At 37.9% G+C, this 23,934-nt stretch overlaps 1 protein-coding gene across 17 annotated transcripts in view; it reads left to right on the top strand.

The window, feature by feature from the left end:
- NRXN3 (neurexin 3) overlaps positions 1-23,934 on the top strand; it is a 968,667-nt gene that overhangs the window by 924,530 nt on the left and 20,203 nt on the right. For 15 of the 17 annotated variants that reach the window (XM_068192702.1, XM_068192711.1, XM_068192712.1 and 12 more), the window contains one exon: positions 8,206-8,281. In XM_068192702.1, the coding sequence (XP_068048803.1) occupies positions 8,206-8,281 (76 nt within the window). Of the gene's footprint in view, positions 1-8,205; positions 8,291-23,934 lie in introns of all 17 variants that reach the window. The other 2 variants (XM_068192715.1, XM_068192713.1) reach the window with 1 other exon arrangement.

Below are 23,934 nucleotides of genomic sequence, written 5' to 3'. Positions count from 1 at the left end.
GGTTCTGTCTTCAGTGTATAGGCCCACAACTTTAATCTTCAATCTTTCCTTTTTTTTTGGAAAAAGGAAAATTCACATGGAAAGGATAAATTGGTTTATAAGAGGGGAGAAAGTGTCTTCTCTTACACCAAAGCTGTATCTTTTGTATTAATACCAATAAATGGTATTTTATAGCCCGGTTTAAAGCTCTTACAGATCTTGAAGATTACATTGAATAGTATGGAAAAGACTTGCCAGTTGATGCTTTTCTAGTTCAAGTCAAAAAGAGCCTCTTCTGTTAGGAAAGGAAAGAAATACAAAAGAATGTGGCTCTGTGGGCATATGTAATCAATAAACAACCAATCTAGATTCATGGAAATGAAATTTTATTTATTTATTTAGCTCCTAAATAGTATGTAATTTTCTCAGGCCAAGAAATAAATTGAAAGGATTTAGGAGGATTTGCTTATCAGCAGAACACCATGAAGAATTACATTCCTTATGCTTTTGGGAAGGTACATTGAAGTTGGGTTAAGCTGCTGTGGTTCAATACTTCTCTTTCCCCTGTCAGGGTGCCTTGAACAACAGATGAATTAATCCTCCCCATTTTCCTTTCTCCCCTTTTTGCCCTCCCTTCTCTTTCTCTCTCTGCTCACACTGCCTCACAACATCATCACCCTTCCCACTGCCAGAGACAAAAGGCAGAAACATGATTTTTCCCTGTTGACTTTCCACAGCTCAGGCACAGAACAAAGTCTCTGAAATTTGGCATCAAACTTGGTCCAGAAGAGTCAGACTTTACAGTCTTAATGAACTATTGATTTTAGGAGACAAGCTTTTGGCTTTCAAAGGAATAATTCAATCTTTCAAAGCTCTTTTTAATCATGACTTCCCATGAATCTAGATTGACATACAGTTGGGAAGATTATTTTTTGCTTTCTCTTACTTAACTGCCTAGTTCCTTAATCTATTGTCTGCCATAGTCTTGGACAAATGGCTGATTTTGTTGAGGGGTAGCTCTCTCATGATCACTACCTAATGCTATAATTTGACAGTAAATCAGCTTTTATATCCAGCCAGGAGCATGCAGCCAGGAGATGCACTTCTGCTGGGCTGCTGTTGAAAGGTACATGCCTGCTGGATACCCATCAGCCTCTTGGTAGGTAACACACCAGCCCCAGTGACAGGACCCAAGGGAATTGCCTCAAGTTGTGTCAGGGGAGGTTTAGGTTGGCTATCAGGAGGAAGTTCTTCACCCATAGGGTGACTGGGCACTGGAAAAGGCTCCCCAGGGAAAGTGGTCACAGCATGAAACCTGACAAAGTTCAAGTATTTGGACAATGGGCACATGGGCATAGGGTGTTATCCTTGGGCACATGGTGTTATCCTTGAGGCTGTCCTATGCAGGACCAGGAGTTGGCCTTTGATGATCCTTGTGGGTCCCTTCCAACTAAGAAAATTCTGTGATTCTGGCTCCTGAGCACAGCAAACTGAAAGGCTGTGCTGGATAGCTTTGACGCCTGCTTTACTATGACAGAGAGAAATGTGTAATGTGTTTATATTATGTAGTGATGAGAGGATGAAAATATGGACTTGATTTAGAGTGAATTAGATTGGACTGAAGATAGATGGAGCAAGCTCTTCCCAGTTAGGGCCTATACTAATGGTATTCATGGCTTAGGCAACTGCTTGACCTCAGTGCTAATGGTTTCTGGTATTTCTTTGAGATTTCTCCATAGCTGGTAAAGATCACTACTGAGATTTCTCTTTGTGAAAATAAGACCTTTTTTTCCCCTTAATTTTATCCTTTTTTGAAGCACTCTTGAATAGTTCTACATTCTTTCTGATGTCCTTTGTGACACCTGTAAAAGTTTATCATACCTTAAGTCCTTGTTAAATCAAGTTCTGATGTCTAGTTTTACTAAGCCTGTCTCATTCATACATCTCTCAAGTTTTCAGTGGCTCCTCTTTGAATTAACTAAAATTACTCCTAATCTTTCAGCATTGAATTGTCCAAAACTAAATGTAGTGAGCCATTCTCTCTTGCTGCAAATTGTTGCAGTCTGGTTGAAATCAATGCCAATTTAAACAAACAGAGGATTTGTTCCTCTTGTTTTTTTATTTACCTCAAATTAGCTATATGAAGAAAAATTATTAGTTTCATGTTCTCTGATGCATTGCCTCTGCAGAGGCAGACACAGCCTCAGCATTAGTATGTGGGGGTGCAAAAGTAAAAAAAAAAAAAAAAAAGTATGGGGGGGCTTGCACATATTTGTGGCTGTGTCTGTCCCATGATAAGAAAATACATGTTGTTCTATCCAGTAATGAGAAGATTAACACACTTTACTAAAAGACAGGAGACCCAAGACTCCCCTTAAAAGTTTATACAGTCCCAGATTGCAGCTTCTTTTGTAATACTTCATTATGATTTTTGCAACACTTCTAATATTTTCCCATTCGTATGCAGATAATTTCTATCTGTATGCAGTAGTTTGAGTTTGTCCAGACTGAGTCTCTCAGGTCTGCTATACTGTAGTGACCTCCAGGGTATTTTGCAAATAAAGATTAATTAAGAAGTGAGAAACAAATGTAACATGTAGAAAGGACAGATGAAGGATTCTCATTTAATTGAATAGTGTGAACAGAATACGAAAAGTTCTTTAAAAAGCCCAGTTACCAAAGTACAAAAGGTGGAGGTATTAAAACTAGAAATGGCTCCTAATGAGACAGACATTTTATCTGCTATCTTCTTTTGGCACGATAGCAAATGCCTTGAACCTATTCTTTGCCAAAATACATCTTGGTTTTTAGAAGACTGGACAGCATCACTAACTTTTTGCTATTCTAAAGGGAGCATTTATACTCTATGCTGTTAGGCATAGAAGAAAATATGTAGTCCATAGTCCATAATAAATTTGAGATCTATAGAAAATACAGCACTATGGAAGCAATGGAGGGAGTCAAGTGGTAGTATTTAGGAAAAAGTTTGTTGACTTTCATCTCTGTACATTTTAATTGTGAAAGACAACTGCAGTGCCCAGGTAAATACAACTGTGTTTCTCCACTCTTTGGAAGATATTTGTGCCTAGCATTTTGTGATGGTGATATTTCAAGAAGTACTGCAAATTATGGTTCCTCGGTGGCAAATAGATTTACACTTCTCCCACAATGAAGCATTAACTGTTGCTTTTCAAATAATGGTGTTGAATTGGAAGTAACATGTATAGTGTGCAGATGAGTTTCAAGAAAAAGGCAAGTAGGAAAATTGAATCCCACTTTACCAAGTGAAGCAATTGCCAAATGTTTAATTCTGCAGGAATTTGTCTGAGGGTTGAATTTATGTGTCCTTGTCTTTTCTCTCCCTCTAGAAGGGAGAACTCCATCATTCCTGGGTGTGATTTTATAATTTCATAAAGCTGTTCTGTGACAGAGTTTATTTTATCCAGCATGCTTAATCTTTCTTAAATAGTGGTGTACCCAAACAGCAAGGTGTCAAAAAAAAAACTTTGCAATTGGGAAAAGGAAGATTCAGCACCTGCCATTTTGTGTAGAACAAAGGAGCAAGGGTTATGGAGCTCATACATAAATTAGGGCTTTGGGCAATTTATAGATTGGACAGGAATAGAGTCATCTTGAGCAGGTCTTGCCACACCATGCCAAATTTCCTTGCACTACATATCCCACACCAGTACGTACAGTGTAATGAACAAAGATTGTAGAACTATCACTGTGTCAAGATTGAAGAGGCCCTTAGAGTGAATAATTAGGAGGAGGTGATTACAGAACTAATAATTCATGGAAAGGAATGGGGAGCCAATTCAGTGAAATAGAAAGAATTTGAAGGTAAGTATGCCCATAAATCCTCTGGGGTGGACTCAGAGTTTAGCACTTTCTCCTACCCTGGTTTTATTCCAAAGCAATTTCATTAAACACTAGAGAGAGGGAGAGAAAAAATAATAATATAAATGCCATAAAAAATCTTTCAGAGGAAGGAATAAAAAGGGTTCCTGCCAGAGAGAGATTTTATTGAAAGTTATTATAATACCTATCTTTAGTTTTATGGCCTTTAATACAGGCCAAGTAATTTCAAAGCTGTGATTCTTTAGAAATGAAATACATATTTTAAAATAGCATAGTGTGACTTATTATTTTTAATATAGAATTTAGCTAATATAGGGAAGAGAAAAATATTTTCTCTCCCATGTTCTTTCCAATGAAAACACAAACATCATTTCCATCACAGCATATGGAGAAGTTTCATTACTATCCTTTTGCCTGTTCATAAGAATGTTTAGCATTTACTATCCCTAGATCACTGGGTAGACACTAAAGCATTAATCCAGCTACATCCCCTGGGCCAGTGGGTGAGTATAATGAGAACCATTTCAAAAATGGGGAAAAGTGACCAGAAATGGGGTAGTGGTTTTCCTTACTGCCTAACAGTGAGATGTTTCTGATGTGAAGAAATTATGTTAGTGCATAGATTTCCAGGGTCTCTGCTCACTAGCCTCTCCTGTCTTGTGGAAGCAGCAAGTTTAATAAACATCCAGTGAAAATTCCCAGCTCCAGGAAGGTCTTGAAAGGTACAAATTCCTGTTACAAGAAGTAATGGCCTTCTGGATGTTTCATTGACCCTGTTCCTGTGGTCAGGAATTTGCTGTTCTTTCTCACTGAAATAGCTTTATTCCTTTGGGATAATTCAGATGTTGGTATCTGAGCGGAAGGTGTATGGAAAACCAATATGTGGTGGGACTAGAAAATCAGTTAGTGATGAATTGTGATGGAAAGTACTGAGATTAAAAATACAAGATAGGAAATGGCAACACAGATTAGTGTACTTATCTTTTCTGTGGTTTCTAGAGATCTCATTAATGACCTTGACTTAAATCTAACACCACTTCTGGGTTTTTTTCCTTTTTCTAACCCTCATTTTTATAAACACAAAATCAGCAGGATGGGATAAAGAGCAATCACCGAGCAAAAAAAAAAAATAGACTATCAGGTGAAATAGCGTGTAGTAGAGATGGGGAGGAAAAATGGAGATTAATTGATAAAATCATGTGTGGAACCAGTCATGAAAAAGTGCAAATAGAGGTTGAAGTTGACAGGGTTGTTGAGTATTGCACATCACATATTTGCATTTTGTCGGAGTCTGGCTTACTGTGCCCTTCTCTGTTCAGAACCAACACAAGCTGCAAGAGAATTTTATAGCAGGAAATCTAGTACATGTATCAGAATGCAGCATAAATGTGTTGCATGTACTGCCTTAAGCTGCTTATGAGGTGGGAAATTGAACAAGAGGAACAAGGGCCAGGCTTCATGACTTTTCAGGTTGTGGTGCAGGGACTTCCCAAACTGGATATAGGATAATTAATAGATCTGGAAGGATGTTTTGACCCTCAGTTTGGCTGACCACTTCCAAAATGCTCTAAACTTTTATTATCTACCAGTATTCTGTTGCAAGGAGATGTCCAGTTAAAAAATAAAGCCTTGTTACCTTCCTGGTTTCATATGATGCCCCTAATATGCAAGAGGAAAAAATAGTTATAAAGGAACTCCTTATTCTTTACAAATACTAAATCACATTGTCAGTTCAATTGGATTTGATTCCACGTTAATGTTGCATGAAGCCTTTAGATCTGAGCAAGTATGTGGGTAATCAAATAGGTATAGCAGCTGATAAGTGACAACAACACATTGTTATAATTTTTATGTTTATTTCCTACTGGAGCAAATCATCACTGTTTTTCTATGAGAAGTGTGAATTGTCAGATGTTCAACTAAGACCAAAATCCACATGATCTAAATTTAACCTGGAAATCAAAACCAATTGCCAGGGTTTTAGCACTGTCTGAGCAAAGTCCTCTAGTAGTGATGGATAGTTTATTCCTTATTCACAGTACTATCCATAATTTATTCTTTATTCACAGTGCCATACTTATCCTTAGACAACTACAGTATAAATCTCCAGTTTCACTAACTACATTTGCCCTGCTTAAAAGTTTCTAGCAGTATAGCCTTGTTTACTAAATTGTGCTAAATTACTTTACCTTGGTGCAATTAAAAACTAATATCTTTTTACCCATGTTCAGCTGCATTTCACTGTTGGAGAATGTGATCACTGTTTAAGTTATAAAGTTTCTGGGGATAAATAATACTTTCTAAAAGGTCTGTGACAGGACCAGGAAAATTGAAAAAAGTAAATTTCTACTTTGTGCATTCCTCCTTTCTTACTGACCAGACAAAATTTTAAAGCCGGCTTGTCTTAAGAGAAGTCAGCAGGATTTCAACAGAACTCTCCCACTTTCTATGACTGAAAAAGATGTTTAAAAAAATGACCTTGAAATGTAAGGCAGGAACATATTACCTTCAATTCCTTTTAATCTTAACTCCCCATGGAAGCAAGATTGTAAAAGTATTTAATGAAAGTATTTAAGCTTGAAACTACTGCAAGATAGCATTCCACAAAACATTGCCAAATGACCATGCTGAGTATGACTGAGTAACACATAAAATACTTGATGACTGTTTTTTTTACAGATACTCTGTTTTTAATAGAGTAATAATTTTTACTTGCAACTGACCTATCCTGTTTTTCTTTCTTGGCTTAATCTGAGCCACTGAAATCAAGACTGAGGGATCATTCGGTTCAGTCTGATCTTTCTAACTGACTTCTCAGTTCTCTTTTTCTCCCCTTAGCTCAAATACAGAGATGGGGAGGGTAAGCAACTTCTAGCAAGGGTCAGAGGTATTTCATGGTGCTGGGAGCACAGGAGGCTAAATTGTAAAGGAAAGAAGGGACATGTAGGAGACAGACATAACAGATATAAGAAGGTAAAGGAGACCTTATTTAAAGCTGGAGAGTCTTTATCAGGAATAAGGATTTGAAAGTCTTGCTGAGATGTGAGATTCCCAGAATTATTCACCTAGAGTACTGAAGTGCAGTTGTCCTGCTCTTGAGTTCAACAATGCTTCCTGCCTGGTGAGGAGCATTTCACTTGTTTTGTTTCAGGAGTCATCCCACTGATCCTACTGCTCAGCAGAATAGGCAGCCCTCTGCAAGGAAGAGCTGTTAAGGGAGACAGTTTCATCAGAAGCCGTGGTTGAGCCAATGCTGCTGAGCTGGGGTAATTTTGTATTGTGCACAGGAACATTACAACCTGTGTCCAGAGGCTGCCACAGGCTCTCCCTAATGGTCTGCATTACTAATTCAACTAATTGCAGCAATTACAGGCAGGAGATGCTGCTGGGAAGAGACACCAGTACACATCTCTCTAACATGCTGCAGTACATGCTGCTCATTAATTAGAGCAGTACACACACAGAAAGAAAAAATATTAAAAAATGAAAATTAAAAAAAAATAAGAAGAAAATATCACCAACTGGAAATGCAAAGGAATATGATGAAACCTATAATGGTTGTGAATGGTTTCAGTTTGGTTTAACCCTTTCAGAATCAGACTTTGCATCTGGTCAACCTAGTTGCATCCACAGCCCTGTTCACTTGGTAAGCAAGGAGGTGAGGTTGCATGTTAAGCATACCTGACACACGCAACAGTTCTTCCTCATGCAACAAGTGAGTGGCACAGATATTTACTATCTGGGTCAACACCAGATTCCCAGCCCAAGAGGTGCATTAATAGCAGGAATTATGTCTGCCTCAGAGTGGTGCATCAGGCAGAGAAAAGAGTACTGCTAGCTGAGTGCTGTGTATTATCTGGGTCTATCTTGTATATTTTTCTTTGCAGAAAGCATGTTCAGTCTGAGCATGCCTCACATGGTAAGTCTCTCAGGAAGTGCCTTCTGGCTGGCCCTACATGATACTGGTATTTATGGAGGAGCCCAGCCTCCTCCCAGCAGACTCATCTACAGTGGCTGTTCAGGGCAGTTTGCCAGCCAAGCAGGCTTTGTAGCCCACTGTACTTCATTCAGCACGAGTGTGATCCACTTGCTGCCCTAAACAGCCCAGCAGGTCCACAGCACCTGTGCACACCTGAAATATTCAACAGCACAGGATAGGCACTGTTACTAGACAGGAGACTCCAACTCAATGGAGGACACATTTACACAGGCATATACGGAGTGCTTGGTACAACTTAAATATTTTAAAAGTTACATTTGTGAAACCTTTTTTTTTTCCCTTGGATGTTTAGCTGCCTCTGTAATAGTCTTGACTTGCAATTATCTTACTTTTGTTTTCTTTTGTTCCTTTGCTTCACATGCCAGACAACAGATGACATCGTTTCATCAGCTGAATGTTCCAGTGATGATGAAGATTTCATTGACTGTGAGCCCAGTACAGGTAAGTCAGGTCAGTCGTGTTTTGCTTGCTTTCTGATTTCATTTGCAAAAAACAATGCATACATATATTTTATATGTGTGTGAATGTATACATATATAATTATATATGTATATATGTGTGTGTATATGTGTATATATATGCACTGATGTATATATACACTGTATATAAAATAAGAAACTATACAGCCAAGCATCAGATCCCATGGACTTGGCAACAGCAGAACACTGATATGTAGTCACTATTTGCTTTATATAAAGTTGTTCGCATGGAAAGGCAAACTTTCTGAAAGTGATTCCAGTTGACTAATATTTCACATATTTCTAGATGTTACTTTACTAACACAGTCGGAAAAAAAATCAATATGGAGTGAGACAAATAATGAAGATTTATGAAGTGGAAAGGGTGAACATTTGAAAACAGAAGAAAAAAGTGAAATAAAAATCAGTTATTAGCTATGTTTAATCTTTCTTAGTTACTCTGAAGATGGATGTTAAGGGATACATTTGTCCATGGGATTTTGAGTACAGTTAACATGGTAATGTGTTTATACTAATTTTGTTTCCTGTGACCCCAAAGAAATTGGGGAGCACCAAAACATAGTTTTAACATAACAAAATTAGTAGTAATTCTTGCCTTGTTATCTGCAGTGATGCTTCAAAATGTATCCGTTAAAGAGTCAGAAGGACTGGCCATGTGGAACTGACTCAACTTCTCCCTTTCAGATACATTTTGATAAATTGATGGCTTTTCTTTCTGGTGAGATATATTATGTGGTATCCAGCAGGCAACTGCAGTCTACTTTATTTCTTACAGGCTTTTTCAAGTCTTCTTTTTTGAGGCTTGCCATGAGTTAAGCATTTCTATAATAGAGAACAGACATCATCGAATTTCTGTGTACATTTAAAAGAAAAAGAGGAATTTTGGTTAGAATTTTTGTCTTTAAAAGTGAAACATATAAATAGTTGAGGGGGTTCTTTCATTTGGCTTTGTTTTGTTTGTTTTTGCTTTGTTTTATTTGGGATGATGGGGTATTTTCTGTACAAAAAATACCAAGAAAGTATTATAAATGTTCTGTTTCTAATTTCCTGAAGCCATTTGAGTAATACAATAATAACATAAAAATTCACCCAAGGCTAGTGCTTTCACATTTCTTTTCAATTCATCGTGGTGTACCTGCATTTTTAGTAGAACTTGGCCTTGCTGTAACCTGAGATTGGCATTGTGTTGTAGCTGGGAACTTCCACCCATACTCTTGACTTCCTTGTGATGGCAGTGAAGGCAGTGACACAGACAGTTGGCAACAGGTAGCTCAGCCTACTTATCTTTCTTCAGAGATTTCTATGAATTTTTCTACTCCCCATCTGGAGGAAAAGCTGTCAAAATATTACTAGATTGTGAAGTATAAACAATGGGGGTACTGAGAGTTTAAATAAAGGTAGTAATGAAATGCCAGCACAGTGATTGTAATGAAAGTGAGGCGTGAGATTAATAGGACCGTGGACACAAGGACAAAGGTATTGCAACTGATATGCAAATAAATGAAGTCACTTCATTAAAGCTTCACTAACATGTGAAGACTTCTTTTTTTAATTTATATTCTGATTGCCATGTATTTCAACTTAAGGACAAAAGGATGTCTGCATCAGATTCCTCCTCTTGTAAATTTTTGTTTCAAAAATCACAATAATTTCAGCAGCTAGAAATTGTAACAGCAATATTTTCAACTTGTGCTGAAAAATCAAAGTTTGAGTAGAAATTTGGTAAAACAGCATGTTTAGCATTCAATTTCATAGTGCTGTACAGCAACATTTCCAGACTAAAAATACCTCCTTCCTGACACAGTTAAAAATCTAATGCTACAAACAGGTACAAACTGGATTTGTAAAAAATACTTGCTTTTGAAAATCCTGCTAAGCATTACGGTTGGCAGATATAAGTGCCTACAGACATTTGAATATCTGCTGTGTGAAATAATATGATTCACTGAAAATCTGCTGAAGGTTCTCTCCTAAACAACTAGACATTCTTGTAAATTTCACCAGTATCTTTCATTGCACCCTACTCCTCTTGCATAGGAAGGTGGACCCCATAAGCCACTAAAATCTGATTCCTTTCTAGGGAATTACTATGACATTGAGAATAAAAGTTAGCTTGATTATATGTAAAAATAAGTCTCCCAGATGGTCTTTGCTGATGAAATCTGCACTTCCAGATTGAGTTCTCCTGCTCTCAGAGGTGCTGGTATACAGAATTGCCAGAAGGAGGAGGAATATGCAGGCCCTTTTTGCATAAACTTAGCTCATTCCATCATAATAAGAAGGAAAAGTAGCGGGTTTATGGGGCTTCTCATTTTCTTTGTCTGTCTTATTGTCTGCATTCTTAGTGCATCCAGTGTCTGCCATCCAGGCAGTATCAAAGCACTCACTCAGCCCATTCTGCTCTGGAGCACTAAAGCAATAAGCTGGCTTATCAAAATCCAGTAGTGCTGGCTTGGCTGAGCAGATATGTTTGCCTTTACACTTCACCAGCCAAGTCAGAACTCTGGCCGCACGCCAAGAACTGGTATTTAAATATGTACATTGTGGAGCAAAAAGATCCAGATTATCTTGCTTGTGTTTTCTAGTGTGTGGCTTCAGATTTTTTTAAAACTTATTGTTGGGTATTTTTTTTTAATTGGGCTCTTTTGAAATTACTTCATCCTGTTCTGTTGACAGGTCACTGCCTTCTGCCTTGCCTGATCCCTTTTACGGCAGACTGAAAATTAAATGACCTAACCCAGCACAGTCTTCTTTTTGTTCCTCTGATAATGTGTAGCTTTTAAAGCTCTTGAGTTTCTGCCAAATTTGGCCTTCCATCACCCTCAGTGCCATGGTCTAGTAACGTAAAGGTTACTGAATTCACTACTGCAGCTGTGAGATATGATACACATCACTATGAACCTGCTGTGCAATAGCCAAGACAAGGGCAGCAGAGAATATTTCCCTGCAGATCAGAAGTTTTCAGATTTCATATGGGTCAGAATCAAATCCCAGTATCTAGAGATATTACTTAGGTGTTGGTCCTGGTAATCAGAGGCAGTACTCTACATAGAGTCCTTTTGAAGCCTTTGTTTTTGGTGTACTCAGAGGCTGAAAATCATGTTCCTCTTTGAGACTAAATATCATGTGAGGACCACTTGGCAAGGTCTTATTGCCACTTAACTCTGATTGACAGTTGAATCCAAGACCTGAATCTCATGTGCATACGATCTGTATCTGAACACTTGCATCTCTTTCAAAAAAGACAGTGTGAAGGTGATTTCCTAACTCTGCTCTCCAAGATTCTCCGGGCTGGCTTGAAACACTCACTGTAGCAGGCTGGCTAAGACTTTGTGCCCCCCCTTCCAAAAGTGATTTCTTTTGGAATTTTGGTAGAAAAACTTCATTTAAAAAACAGGAGCTGTCACTGGACTTGTTCTGACTGAGGTAGCTTACAGACATCACCTGTAGACAAGTATACATAAGGATTTATTCTAAGTGATGGCAATGACAGTTGTGGATCCAAAACCCCCCTGTATTTTATGTAATGCAAAAAAAACCATTGCAGGTTCAGGGACCGAAATTGCTCCCTGTTCATCTTATTGCAGACAAGCCTAGATACCCTTAGATCTCTAGATCTCCCAGAAGGCTTAATCTAAATGACACAGTGGGCAAAAAACCCGTTCATCTGCCGTAAAGAAGCATTTACTTAACAGTCAAGAGAAGATCCTCTTTTATCTCTATGAAAATGTTGCTTGTCCCAGTACATGGCCAAAAAACTTCTTTTTTCTGTGCCGAAACAGATGCTTTTCTCTGGTATGAGTACAGGACTGTCTTCTGGCCTGCTCCAAGGAGATCAGAGGCTCAAATATTCAAGTTCCTCAAAACTCAAGCCAAGGTCCTGAGTCTGTGCTTCTAAACACAGCTCTGTGATGTTTTTTGGCCACTCATCTGCTCTCAGAGAATGTAAGATTTGTAAGGAAAACATATTTTCTAACAAGGAATGACTAGGAAGCACTGTGAAGAAAGAAACCATTTATCTCTTTTCAGTGAAATGAGGAGCACCCTTACAATCTGATCTTACTGAGACTTCAAAGCCTTAACGATGATAATTACGCTTTCCTGACAGCTCTTGCTGTCTCCTCATACCGTTGCCCTCATTCCTGTTAAGCATATCCATTAGTGAGCTCTGGCACCCGGCAGGCTGGATGCTGGTGGCCAGGCAGCTGGTTGGGATCATAGCCCAAGCTGCTCCTTGGACTACTCAAAACAGTGACACCCATACACTCACCAATTAGCCTGAAGCCCAGAATACAGCCTCTTGAAATGGTCTGTAGGGCTTAATCTTTGTTCCCTGGCTTGACACATCCTATGTTTCTTCCCTGGTGCAGTTGCCAGTTTTCCCTTCCTATCAGCCCTTTAATTTCCAATGTGATTTTTTTTCCCCAGGGAAATTTGCTCTGTGTTTCCCAAAAGGCTTCATATATGTTAAGGCTGTCATTGTCTAATCAGACTGGTAAGCCTTTCTGATGTGGGACTGGACACAGAAGCAGATATGCCAAAATCTACAGTTCTTTGCATTGGAATTTTTGTACACTTACACACAAGAGGCACATATCCAACAGATATGCCCTCTGTATCTATAATTTACTGGCCTGTAGCCATCCACCTGCAGCTAGCCTGGGTCAGAGATTTGTTTGCAGAAAACAAGCATAATCTGTCTTCCAAAACAGCTGGCACAGTACAAAAACCAATATGTTGGAGGTGAAGACTTCCCTGAAGAAACTAAAAGAAGTTTTGATTGGGCTGTTGTCCTCCATAACTGCATCAATGTTCCCGAGGCAGCTAGGGAATTTTCATTGTTCTCCTAACAGGAACACCCCCCACAGTCCAATGCTCAGTTATCCCCAGTCTTTCCCTCTGACAAGCAGGAATGCTTCCCCATTTCTCATGTTGTGAGTAAGAAATGGCCTTTAAAGTTGTGTGCATGCCTCCAAGTACTCAGAGAAACAGACTTCCCATTTCATAAGCTGAATACCACATGGACCCAAAGGACAGGGGTTCATCCACAACGCTTCCCAGGGTATAATAGCAGCACTTGTTTGATGGAATTTCCTAGCTACAATCTTACAGCCAAAACAAAATCAAATGAGCAAGTTTTACAATCATGCAGATGACTTACAGAAAGTTTTGTTTTCTTTTTACTTTTGTGTTTGTTGGTTTTTGGTTTTTTTTTTTTTTACATTAGGAATACTGAGATTGGTTTTCAGCATATTGGTCTTTCTATCTATGTAAGGTCCAAAGGCTCCACCCATGAGGCTATTTTGTCTATATATGCACTATATATGCAGTGTGCATATATATCTATTTGCTAAAGTAATAAATGACCAATATCAGCAGTAGCCCCTATCATCCAATCACATGTTTACACAGAAATTCATGCCTTCATCTAACCCTGGCATCCGCTGGTGTGGACAGATGCATGATATTGTTATTTGAACAAAGCACGTTAATTTATTTTCTGTTAGATTATTTTCCTTCTTCCTTTTATTATTTTTTTAATTTTAATTGATAATTTCATCTACCAATTAGCCTTGGGGTAGGGTGGGGCAGGGAAAACAAAAAAATTATACAGGTATATCGATCGATATATACACACATACTCCGTGTATATATAGGTAGATATATACATTGTATATATTTGAAGAACATTTTCTGTCGTTTCACCTCATCTTGTGCCGCATGAATTTTTGGTGATTGATATTTTAGTTTATTTTATATTTATTTCTTTTTTTTTTTTTTTGGCTCGTAATCGTGCCATACTGCTACTTTTTTAATTTTTTTAATCATCGCTGTACTTCTCAATTTATAGTTTTGGAGTTCTTCCAACAAAATAATGGTTTATTCATCTCAAGAATGAGATATAGATCTGCAAACCAATAAAGGCAACAAAATCTTTTCTTGCCATCCTCAAGAAATTCACATTTTTGGATGTCCCAAGAAAGTTGTGTGCAAAAGAATGAAGAGTATTACCCTTCCTTTATTTTTATTTTCCTACTTTTTTAAACTTCTGCAAAGTCTCTATTCTGTTTTTTCCCTTTTCCATTTTTTTTCAATTGAGTTCAGAGAAAAAAACACCCAGAAGGAAAAAACCCTCCCCTTTACCCTGCATATTCCCAGGAAAAACTCTTCCAATGTAAAGAGCCCTAGAAACTGCAGATGGCATAAAAAGAATTTTATTGCAATGCAGAGTGTCTGTTGTATCTTTTATTTCTGGGTCAGTGCAAGATCATTTTTCTGGCATGCTGTAGTGTAGCTGATGTAACTAACCATGGCCTTCATTAACCGTGCATGGGCTGTGATGACACCATCGTATGTTCCATCAGAGCTATGCATTCAGGCTAACCGAGCAAGTCTGTAGTGTATGATTTGGGGGGGATATTGTTTTGATTTTAATTTTTATTTATATTATAATTTATTCTTTTTGGAAGAGTTATAACAGTACCCTTGGCTGTTTCTGGCAGCCTTGGAGTTATAGATCTACTTTTTTAATGGGGTTTCTTTGGGTTTTTTTTTATTTCTCAGTAGTGATTTTGCGTCTTGTTTTTGTCCATCTGTCTTGTCACTGTGTCTTGGAGTCCATTGGTCCAGTGTTGTTATGTGATTCTGTTCTCTGTTTGTAAACTGGTGTTTAGCTCCTCGGCGCTCTGTCATCCCTCATCCCCTTCCCTTCCCCTCTTCCCTTCCTCACCTACCCGAGGGAGGCCCACAAAGAGGCACCAAGCTTTGAATGATGTTCTGAGTGTCTCCCCAAGGCTTCAGGATGGATGTTTCAAGATGTCCACAGAGCTTCATAAGACCAAGTTTGCAGCTCTTCTGTTTTCAATAGTTTTCAAACTCTGTTATCATTTCACTCCTAGAAGTGGTTTGCTGGCATAATGCTAAAGTGACTTCTTTTACAGCTTCTTAAGGGATTTGTGCCTACATGCTGATGTGTTAGAGTAAGAATTCCTGCTATCTGTGCTTTAGGCACCAGGAAGTTTTATAAAAGCCAGTCTTGGAAAAGGAATCTACACATGCAGATGAAAGGATATCTTTCTGAATAAATTTTTAAAGTCCACAGTTCCTAGTTTGTTTGTAGTTAGCAGATGAAAGTCTAGGATGCACCTAGGATTTCTAAGAGTAGTGTGTCTTCATTCTGTGGGGTCAGTCTTCTGTCTGTTACTGTGTGATTTCTGCTTCTTACTGATGCTGGTGAAAACTGGCTTGCTGATGTTTACTTGTATAACTTGAACACAATTCTGGAATTGCATCTGGGGTGTCATTTGCCATATGCATCATAAATGTGCAATAATGTACAAAGCAAAGGAAAACAAACTGAGTTTTCAAGCATCTGCTTAGACTAGAAATACTGTTTAGAAAAAATACAGTTTGGCTTGTCCAGTGGTTCATTTCCTGGTACCTTAATTCAGTTCTTTGTGAATGTACTAGCCACATTAATGGCACAGGAAGCTTCAGTGCATTAGGGTACATCAGCTGGCATCATTGGATCAGCTCAAGATAGTGGAGGAAAAGCCAGACAGTTTTTGTGCAGATAATGTTCACATCATCACAAAAAGCATACTTACACACACCTTTAGCCTAGCTAAAATTCCAGCTTTTTTGTAGGAATTAGTTTGTTCTGAAGAGAAGACATTGAAATCTGTGAACTTTTCTCACAGGACCATGATATAATACCTTTTTAGGCTAAGAGCTACTAGAAGAGGGAAGTGATGGGATATGCTCAGGTTTCCAACATGGAATTATTTAGTTATTTCATTTAAGTTACCCAAGATGTTTCTTGTACTTGCAGAGAGATAAAAACATCACTTTTCTTTCACCAGTGGAAACCAATGATTTATGGTCAGTTTAGTTTTCTTAATTCTTACGTAATCTGAGAAAAATTACTGAGTGTAATTATTACAACAGAACATGAATCAATATTTAAAGCTGGTTTGGTATAGATTTTAGATCTCATGTGTTTTTCATAACCAGCAATTCCTACTGAATCTAAAGCTTTTTCTTGGCAATTGCTTAAGTAAAGCAACTGCTTATAAAATTATATTGTAATCAGCAAGCTTGTAGTTTTGTGTAATACTGCCCTCTGGCAGAGAGATCAGGACAGTCCTGTTACGATGCAATTTTTTAGAACAAGTGGCGGGTTATTGGAGCAGAACAATTGGAGTTTTAGCCCCCTGCATCATGAAGTTCAAGGTAACCTGCAGACTGGAGTAATGTGACAATCAAGTGTCCAGGCATCAGGGCAGTAACCTCCAGGCTGTGATAAAGCTTCTGTTTCCTACTGAATGGTGACTTTTGTTTGCCTTATGCAGTCTCTGCCTGTGACCAGCCTTCTGCAGGGGCAAGGGCCTCAAGCGCAGGAGATGCTGTTGAGAGGTCCCATCTTGCTCTGTTTTATCCCAGTAACATTATATACGGATATCTGGCACTAGAAATAGTTCTTATTTTTGTTTTCTGTCTCAGGGTAGGCTGCTGGTTTCAGCTTTTGTGACATTTGTCACTGAGCAAGGGGAAAAGCTGAGAATTCAGTTGTTTAAGCCAAGAATAAAAAGCCTGAACTTGGTGTGGCACTCCCAGTTCTACTGTTAATTCCTTCTGTGACTGTGTGTGTATATTGTTCATTTGCCTACCTGTAAGGCAGGGTAAATTAAGTATTTCTAGCTAAATGAGGTAAAGATGAATGGAAAGGAGATTTAATTACTGTTTTAATGGACTTTGATATTCAGGTGCAAATTGCTGTTCAACACCCCAAAATGGTTTTGTACTGCTATCTACCACAAATGTGCAAATAAACTGTGTTATTGTTAAGGTTTTAGTACTATATGCTATCTTCACTTGTTGTGAGAAGTAATATTATCACATATTTTTATAAAGTAGGTACAATTCCTAATCTGCTAATGCTGAGAGAATAAAGAGAGGGATACAAAAGTCAAGTATTTTAATCTCAGGGGTCATTGGTGTGACATTATTTTCATTAAATATCACTTTTCCCTCTAGAATGAACACATGCATTGGAATGAACCATGCTCAGACTACATAAATTAATGTCACAAGTGCACAGTAATGTACAGATCTTAAATATCAGCACTTCCATTGCTTGGACTCGCATGCTCATAGAATTTTCCTTTGAAAATGTAACAGTTTCTCCAGCCTGACTTAGGTGGTGTAAGTTTCCCTGGTTTTGCATTTAAGATCAGGAAAGATCAGAATCGGCCCCACAGTCTGGCTACCTTGCCCTTGCTGCCTTCCAGTCTTTTTTTAAAGCATGTTCTGTAAACTCAAAGCCATGTGCACTGTCAGATTCTGGCAATCCCTCTAGTGCTGTGCCTATGTTATCAAGCTGACACATGTCTAAAATACTAAGATATGATATTTTCAACCTGCTGCGACTTGCTTTTTGTCCCTGTTAGCTTTGATTTTCAGCTTCATAAAATATATGGTAAAGAAAATAAAAATAGCCAATGACACATTCCGTGGAATAGAAGAGCTAGCACATGACTCAGAAACAGATTTTGCATCAAAAGCAAATGTTTGTTTATTAGAACCTCAAATGTCTATAGCAACTGATTACCTTTAAACAAGAAGAAAGTATCTGATTTCAGAAAGATAAGTAATATCTGTTAGAGAGAAATCATGTTGAGCACTTACAGATACTAGGGACAGAGATAGGCTTTTGCTTCTAAAGGTTGTTCTTATAAATTTCTTTTGGTCATCATGCCTAGACCTAAGAGTGCCTTACGTACTATAAGTTCAAAGGTACTGCTGTTTACATGAACTATAACACCTAGAATAATACCTCAGGAGAGCAGGAAAACCTATTCTATTTTCCACCCAAGTAGATAATGAGAAACCAAAGTTTGTAATAACATCAAAGGGGTTATTACTTTGTCTTCATTCTGCCTCTCTGTTTCAGTTCCAATTTTTTATTTACAAGTTGTAGAAATCAATGCTTTCTCCCAAGTGTAAAAAGAGGGTGATCCCAGTTCCTAGGGGACATCAAGTGTAGTATTTCTTAATACTACTTAGCTTCTGTGAGGAGCAGAAGACAAAGCCCATACGAGTTTGGAAATGAGGTATAGAAGCAAAAAACAAAACAAAAATAAATTAGACTGGCTTGAGTCGAAATCTTAGATGCCTACTAATTTGAGAACCCATTTGATCTTTGCACTAACAAATACATTATTAAAACCTTGCAAAAGACCCACCACCAAGGACCTTCTTTTTCTACTTCTGCTGAGTCTCATAAAAACTAAAGTTCTTTGGTCCCATGGGGTGGTGTTATAAGGATCATCAGCTCCTCTTTTTACATTCAAGAGCAACTACAACTATTTTACAAACAAAGTTTGTAAAAATCTCAAAACAAAATCTCAAAATTAGCTTCTTTTAAAGCAACAAGAAAATGGCCCAAATTTTATCTTTACTGGTTTCACTCCACCTCAGTGTCAGAACAATAAATGTCAGAAGAATTAAAAAAGGGGGAAAGGTATCTCTGTCTTTGAGGGAGAGCAGAAATACAAAGCAATTTTAGCAATTTTGAGCTTTTTTTTTTTTAATATATGTCCATAATTCAGGATTTTTCCCTAATACTGAAACCAGTATGACTGATTCTAGATACTAGTTTTAGCAACTACTGATTTCATTGCTGAAATCAGGGGGAGTTCATAAATTTTGCATTTGACCAATGAAAAGAGCAAAAATAGTCCTGTAAATAGTTCCGGTTATTTTCTAATGTATCAAAATAAAATTTTATTCTCTTCTTCTGACCTCTCTCCATTCAGTAACAAGTGTACTGTGGAGTGCCTGGAGACCTGTATTTTCCCTAGAATCCATGGTTCTCCTGTATGCTAATTTTTTCAGCGCTAAGACAAGGATGATAAATATACTGCAAAACGTGCACACACGCTCACTCTCTCTCTGTACATGTGTGTATTTATACATCTGTTAATGCCATGTTTATGTTCTGGCTAAAATAAGCATTTTAGGGAACTGAAATAGTAGAATAAACTTGTTGAGGAGCTTTATAAGCAAATGTGGAACAAATGCATTGAATCTTGCCTTATCCTCTTCCTCATGCGCCTGTTATGTTCTGCTAGTTCAGGTCTTTGGCTTTTGTATAACTCAGAAAGCTGCTAGTACATCCCATCATTTTGGGGGAGGTGTTTTGTGAGTGAGGGCAAGTGTGACTCAGATTTGAGATCTGGGTACAGTCTGAAACAGGATCCCTGTCACGCATCTGAACTCACAGCAGGGAGGTGTCTTTGGTGAGGTTCTGAATCATTTACCTCTGACAGGATTCTGGGGACTCTCCGAGACCTGTGGAGAGGATTAAAAAGGTTTGACAGCTGGAGAGAAAGTCAGTGAAGTGGGAGTATGTATGTATCTGAAATAAAATAAAGTGCTCTTTTGTTCAGTAAACTGGCCATGCTACTCAATCTGCCCTTGTTCCCATGGCTGATGGGTGGCATTCCCTGGAACATTGTGGATCATATGCAGTCCACTGGTGGAAGGCTCCTCCTTGGCGCTGGGGCTGTTCTTACACAGAGCAGAGGTTTTGCCACCACACACCCAAAAATGTCCTCTGCATCTTTGGTGTGGGGGTGCAAACCTCAGCAAAGCCTCAGCAAAGCACCTGCTGCTTTTGTAAATGGCCAGTTGTTTGGGTCTTTAATTTTTAACATCTCAGTCTCTCTCACCCTTTATTTCACATGCTAAACATGCCAAATAAGCCCCAAAGGAATTCATAGACTGAAAAGTAGTTGAATATATTCATGCCTTAGTTTTTTTTTTTAGTAAAAAAATGAAGATTTAGGGCTGTCAAAATACTGGAGGGACTCCATCTAGTCTCTTCTGAGCTGTCTGTGTCATATTCAAAACAAGAAAAGGTTCTCTGACCCCTAAAATTCTGAGTTGGATTACTTTTTTTGCATTTTGAAATTGGTGCTTTAAAACAATTGCATTCTAACAAAATCTCTAATTATGAAACAAAGTAAACTTAAGTTTTGATTTACTTTATGGGGACTTCTTTTGTCCCCCCACTTAATTTTTCTCCTTTTATGATTTCTGAAAATATGACTACTAAACTTCACCTGTAAATAACTTCAGAGCTTCTTATAGTTCCGTTTTCCAATTTCTTTTCTCCCCCATTAGGTTCCCCAGAACATTAAACCATACTTTCCTGCATAGGAAACATCTGTCACTAGCTCTGTAGGAATTACGTTAGAAGACTAAGCCCTTTGATTACATTTATCAAAGGAGTTGAGCCAGTACATTTCAAAATTTTCAGTTGTTTTGTTCACAGCTTTTCACTGTATTTTGAATAGCAATGGTAAAGTCCACCCCTGAAGCTGAGTGATCTTTCCCACATATGCTGTTTACCAAATCCATCACTTTTCCCTTGGAAAGAAAAAGCAAACAAAAATGATTTTGAGAGACAGGAAAAATGTCTCCTTCGCTGATATAATATTTTTAGAAACAGATGGCAAAACAAACTGCAGATGTTGTGCCTGCAGCACCTCTATTCTAATAACGGGACTGTTGAAACATGAAAGCAGCCATTTGTGTGTCTAACTCACTCTGTTAGTAGTTCTTCCTCCATGCAAGAAGAGCAGGGAATCCTGGTACAGCAGTTTTTCCCCTATTTTGCCTCCTCTGAAAAGGATTTACACAGTTCTCTGCTGAAGAATGGGTGTTCTGGTAGTGCTGTCTACAGCAAAGACAAAGACATGATAGTACAGAAAAAATGAATCCCAATCATCTCTATGTCATTTACTATTGAACCAGTAGATTTTTTTATTGACTTGGTGAATTTTTTTTCCTTTGCCTCTGAGATGACCTTTCCTTCCTGATGACAAGCTGCAAGTTTTCTGTTGGCCTGTCTCATAGGTGGCAAGTGTCCAAACACAAGCTGCCAATTCAGATAGTTTAAGAAACTCTCAAGACCTGCCAGGCTTGGCATGCCTCATGTAAGAACACCATATTCACATGAAATGCTTAAAGTATCCTGAGGAACTGGAACAGTTTTGTTTCTTTTTCCCAACCAAATATGCTTACATTTCATTAAAGCTAATTAATTAGGAGTCTAAGCAGCAAGTCAGATCAAAGCCATTTGGACTACTGTAATAGCAGACATTTTGTGAAGGCTCAGATTTTTGATGATCTTCAGAATATCAATTGCTATTCATAGCTATGGCTTTTGCCTTAAAATCCCTATACAAACAATATTGTTTATTGTATTTTATTGGCATTTAATCTCTGATGCCAGCTACACCTTCAAGATGCTTATTTTTAAAATAAATTTTAGTAGTTATATCCTGGGAGTGGCTGCATATGTGAGTGTCCAATAGCCCCAACAACATTTTATAGCTGTATTGCCATAATTTTTTCTAGCAGCTAAGGGGAGCTTTGTGGATATTAGAGCAGTTGAGCCTTTGCTCCTAGGATCTAAATTTTAGATTTATACACTGACAAGAGATAGTTAATAATTTTGTAGACTGAACCCTTAAGGTTTATCTGAATGACAGAACTTGAAATAAGACCTTGGAGTCTTAATTCTTCTTTCAGTTTCCAACCTTAGTTTATCTCTCCTCTACTTTTAAACAAAATTTGTGTTTTGATCCTTCAGATTTCTCAAATCTTCAAACAGATACACACACCAGGAGGTTATTTTTCTGGGGATCTAGCCATGTTAGAGCAATGACAGCTTTTACTGTGTGTGTCATGTTACAACAATTTTCTAATTCAAGGGAGATTTCAGCACGTACAAACCAAGATGATGAAGCTATCTACAGTGAAGGCAAAGATTTTAGACATCAACTTAGAGCAATGATTGTTGTTCCTTGTTGAACAGCAGTTCTTTATCGGTTTTCTCTTTTGTATTGTCTTGTGCTGTTCTATTCTGGTAATGAAATGCATAGAACTGTACACAGAATTTCAGGGGTAGTGCTGACAAAGCCGAGTAGAGAGGCACTGTTATCTCTCTGCTCCATTACAGGGACGCCTCTGCTTTTACAGCGCCTGAGATCTGAATGTAGCTGGGAACCTTAATAATCATAGGGAACTGGTGCAGAGGAAGGAGATTCTTTGCAAGGATTAAGGGACGGCAAATGCAGTTTCCTTTTATAAAATCCAATAAATTTGAGCTTTACGTCTCTGACTGGAGCACTGGGAAAGATGCTGGAGATAGAAAGCAAAGAAAAAGAAAAAAATATACATGGGTTACATATAGTATATAGATATGAAAACCCGTTAGTATTGTTCTGATATGTAATATTATTACAGATTTCAGATAGTTCTAGCAAATCTCTTAGATGTGAAAACAGAGTGCTGGTAATATCTTGTCCCCAGGAGATAGACTGCACGTCATATTTTAGGGTTCTCTGATTCCACTGTAAGAAATGATGCACGTGCTGTACCTCTCATTTACTGCTAATGTAAGTTAGCAATAATGCATATAAGCATTATCAGTGTAAAACTGCTGCAAGTGAGTAGCAAATCATGCTCTTAAGTTTCAAAAGTAGGATTGTTTGCCAGAGCTGAACATTAGATCAGAAAGAGTGGATTAGGTAATGCATAGCATGTATAGGAAAAAAATTGTATGTACAAGGAATTCCTGAGAGACTAAATTTCATAATAGGCTTAAATTATCAAAACCAGAACTTTTCTGCTGCATTCCTCACTTGTTTTATAACTCTCTTCCAAAGCTTTTGTCCACAGCATTTGTGAACGGGATATTGATTTTTCTTTTAGGAAAGGAAGGAGTCAGCACTTGGATCTCTATAGCAGTTTGGAATTTGGATTCAAATTAAATACTTTCATAGTTTAAAAATGCAAAAAAAATTGTGTACATTCCTGTATATATGCATATGCATGCATATTTGGTAATTACATTAGCCACATGGCTGGAAAAACTGGCAACCTGATGAGATGTTGAGTGACTTGGGATTAATGAAAGTAGAAAGTATTTAGCAGTTTATAGTATTAGGGCTTTTGTACAGTTATATGTGGAAAAAATCACTATATAGAGTTAGTTAGACCTTAAATCACAGACTGGAAAAAAAAAAGTCCAAATAATTTAACAGAGAGGAGAGACTTCAGCTGGGGCATTTCAAAGCTCAGCTGTCAAATACAACAGCTTGTTTTCATAAGGTGCATATCATCTACATTTTTTACTGTATTTCATTACAATGCTCTACTTTATTCTACTCTGTTTGAGTACATAAGGAATGCCTGTTGGTTTTCTGAGATCAGGCAGCTTCCGACTTTCACTTACTTTTTTGAGCCCAGCTGGTGCATCTGTATTCTACACAGTATTCTTGAAGGGAGCAGGGATAAACCTTCCTTTTGTTTTTTTCTGTCTTTAAAGTAAGCCATTGCTATTTCCATTTTTATTTCTGCACTTGATAGTGTTATGGATCTTCTTGATCTTATCTAACAGAGCACACGGCCCTATATGCCAGGTAAGGTGTTTGACCAGAAATGCACTGTTACTACTTCAGTGGCATTGTTTATCTCAGATTTGAAATGTGTTCTATAGGTATTAAAAAGAAGCTTTTCAGACCTTTAGTAAGAGTGATGAAT

Source organism: Anomalospiza imberbis, chromosome 6, assembly GCF_031753505.1.
Source record: "Anomalospiza imberbis isolate Cuckoo-Finch-1a 21T00152 chromosome 6, ASM3175350v1, whole genome shotgun sequence".
NCBI classification, from domain to species: domain Eukaryota; kingdom Metazoa; phylum Chordata; class Aves; order Passeriformes; family Viduidae; genus Anomalospiza; species Anomalospiza imberbis.
The sequence above is the reverse complement of the archived record's forward strand: the minus strand, read 5'-3'. Positions and strand labels throughout refer to the sequence as shown.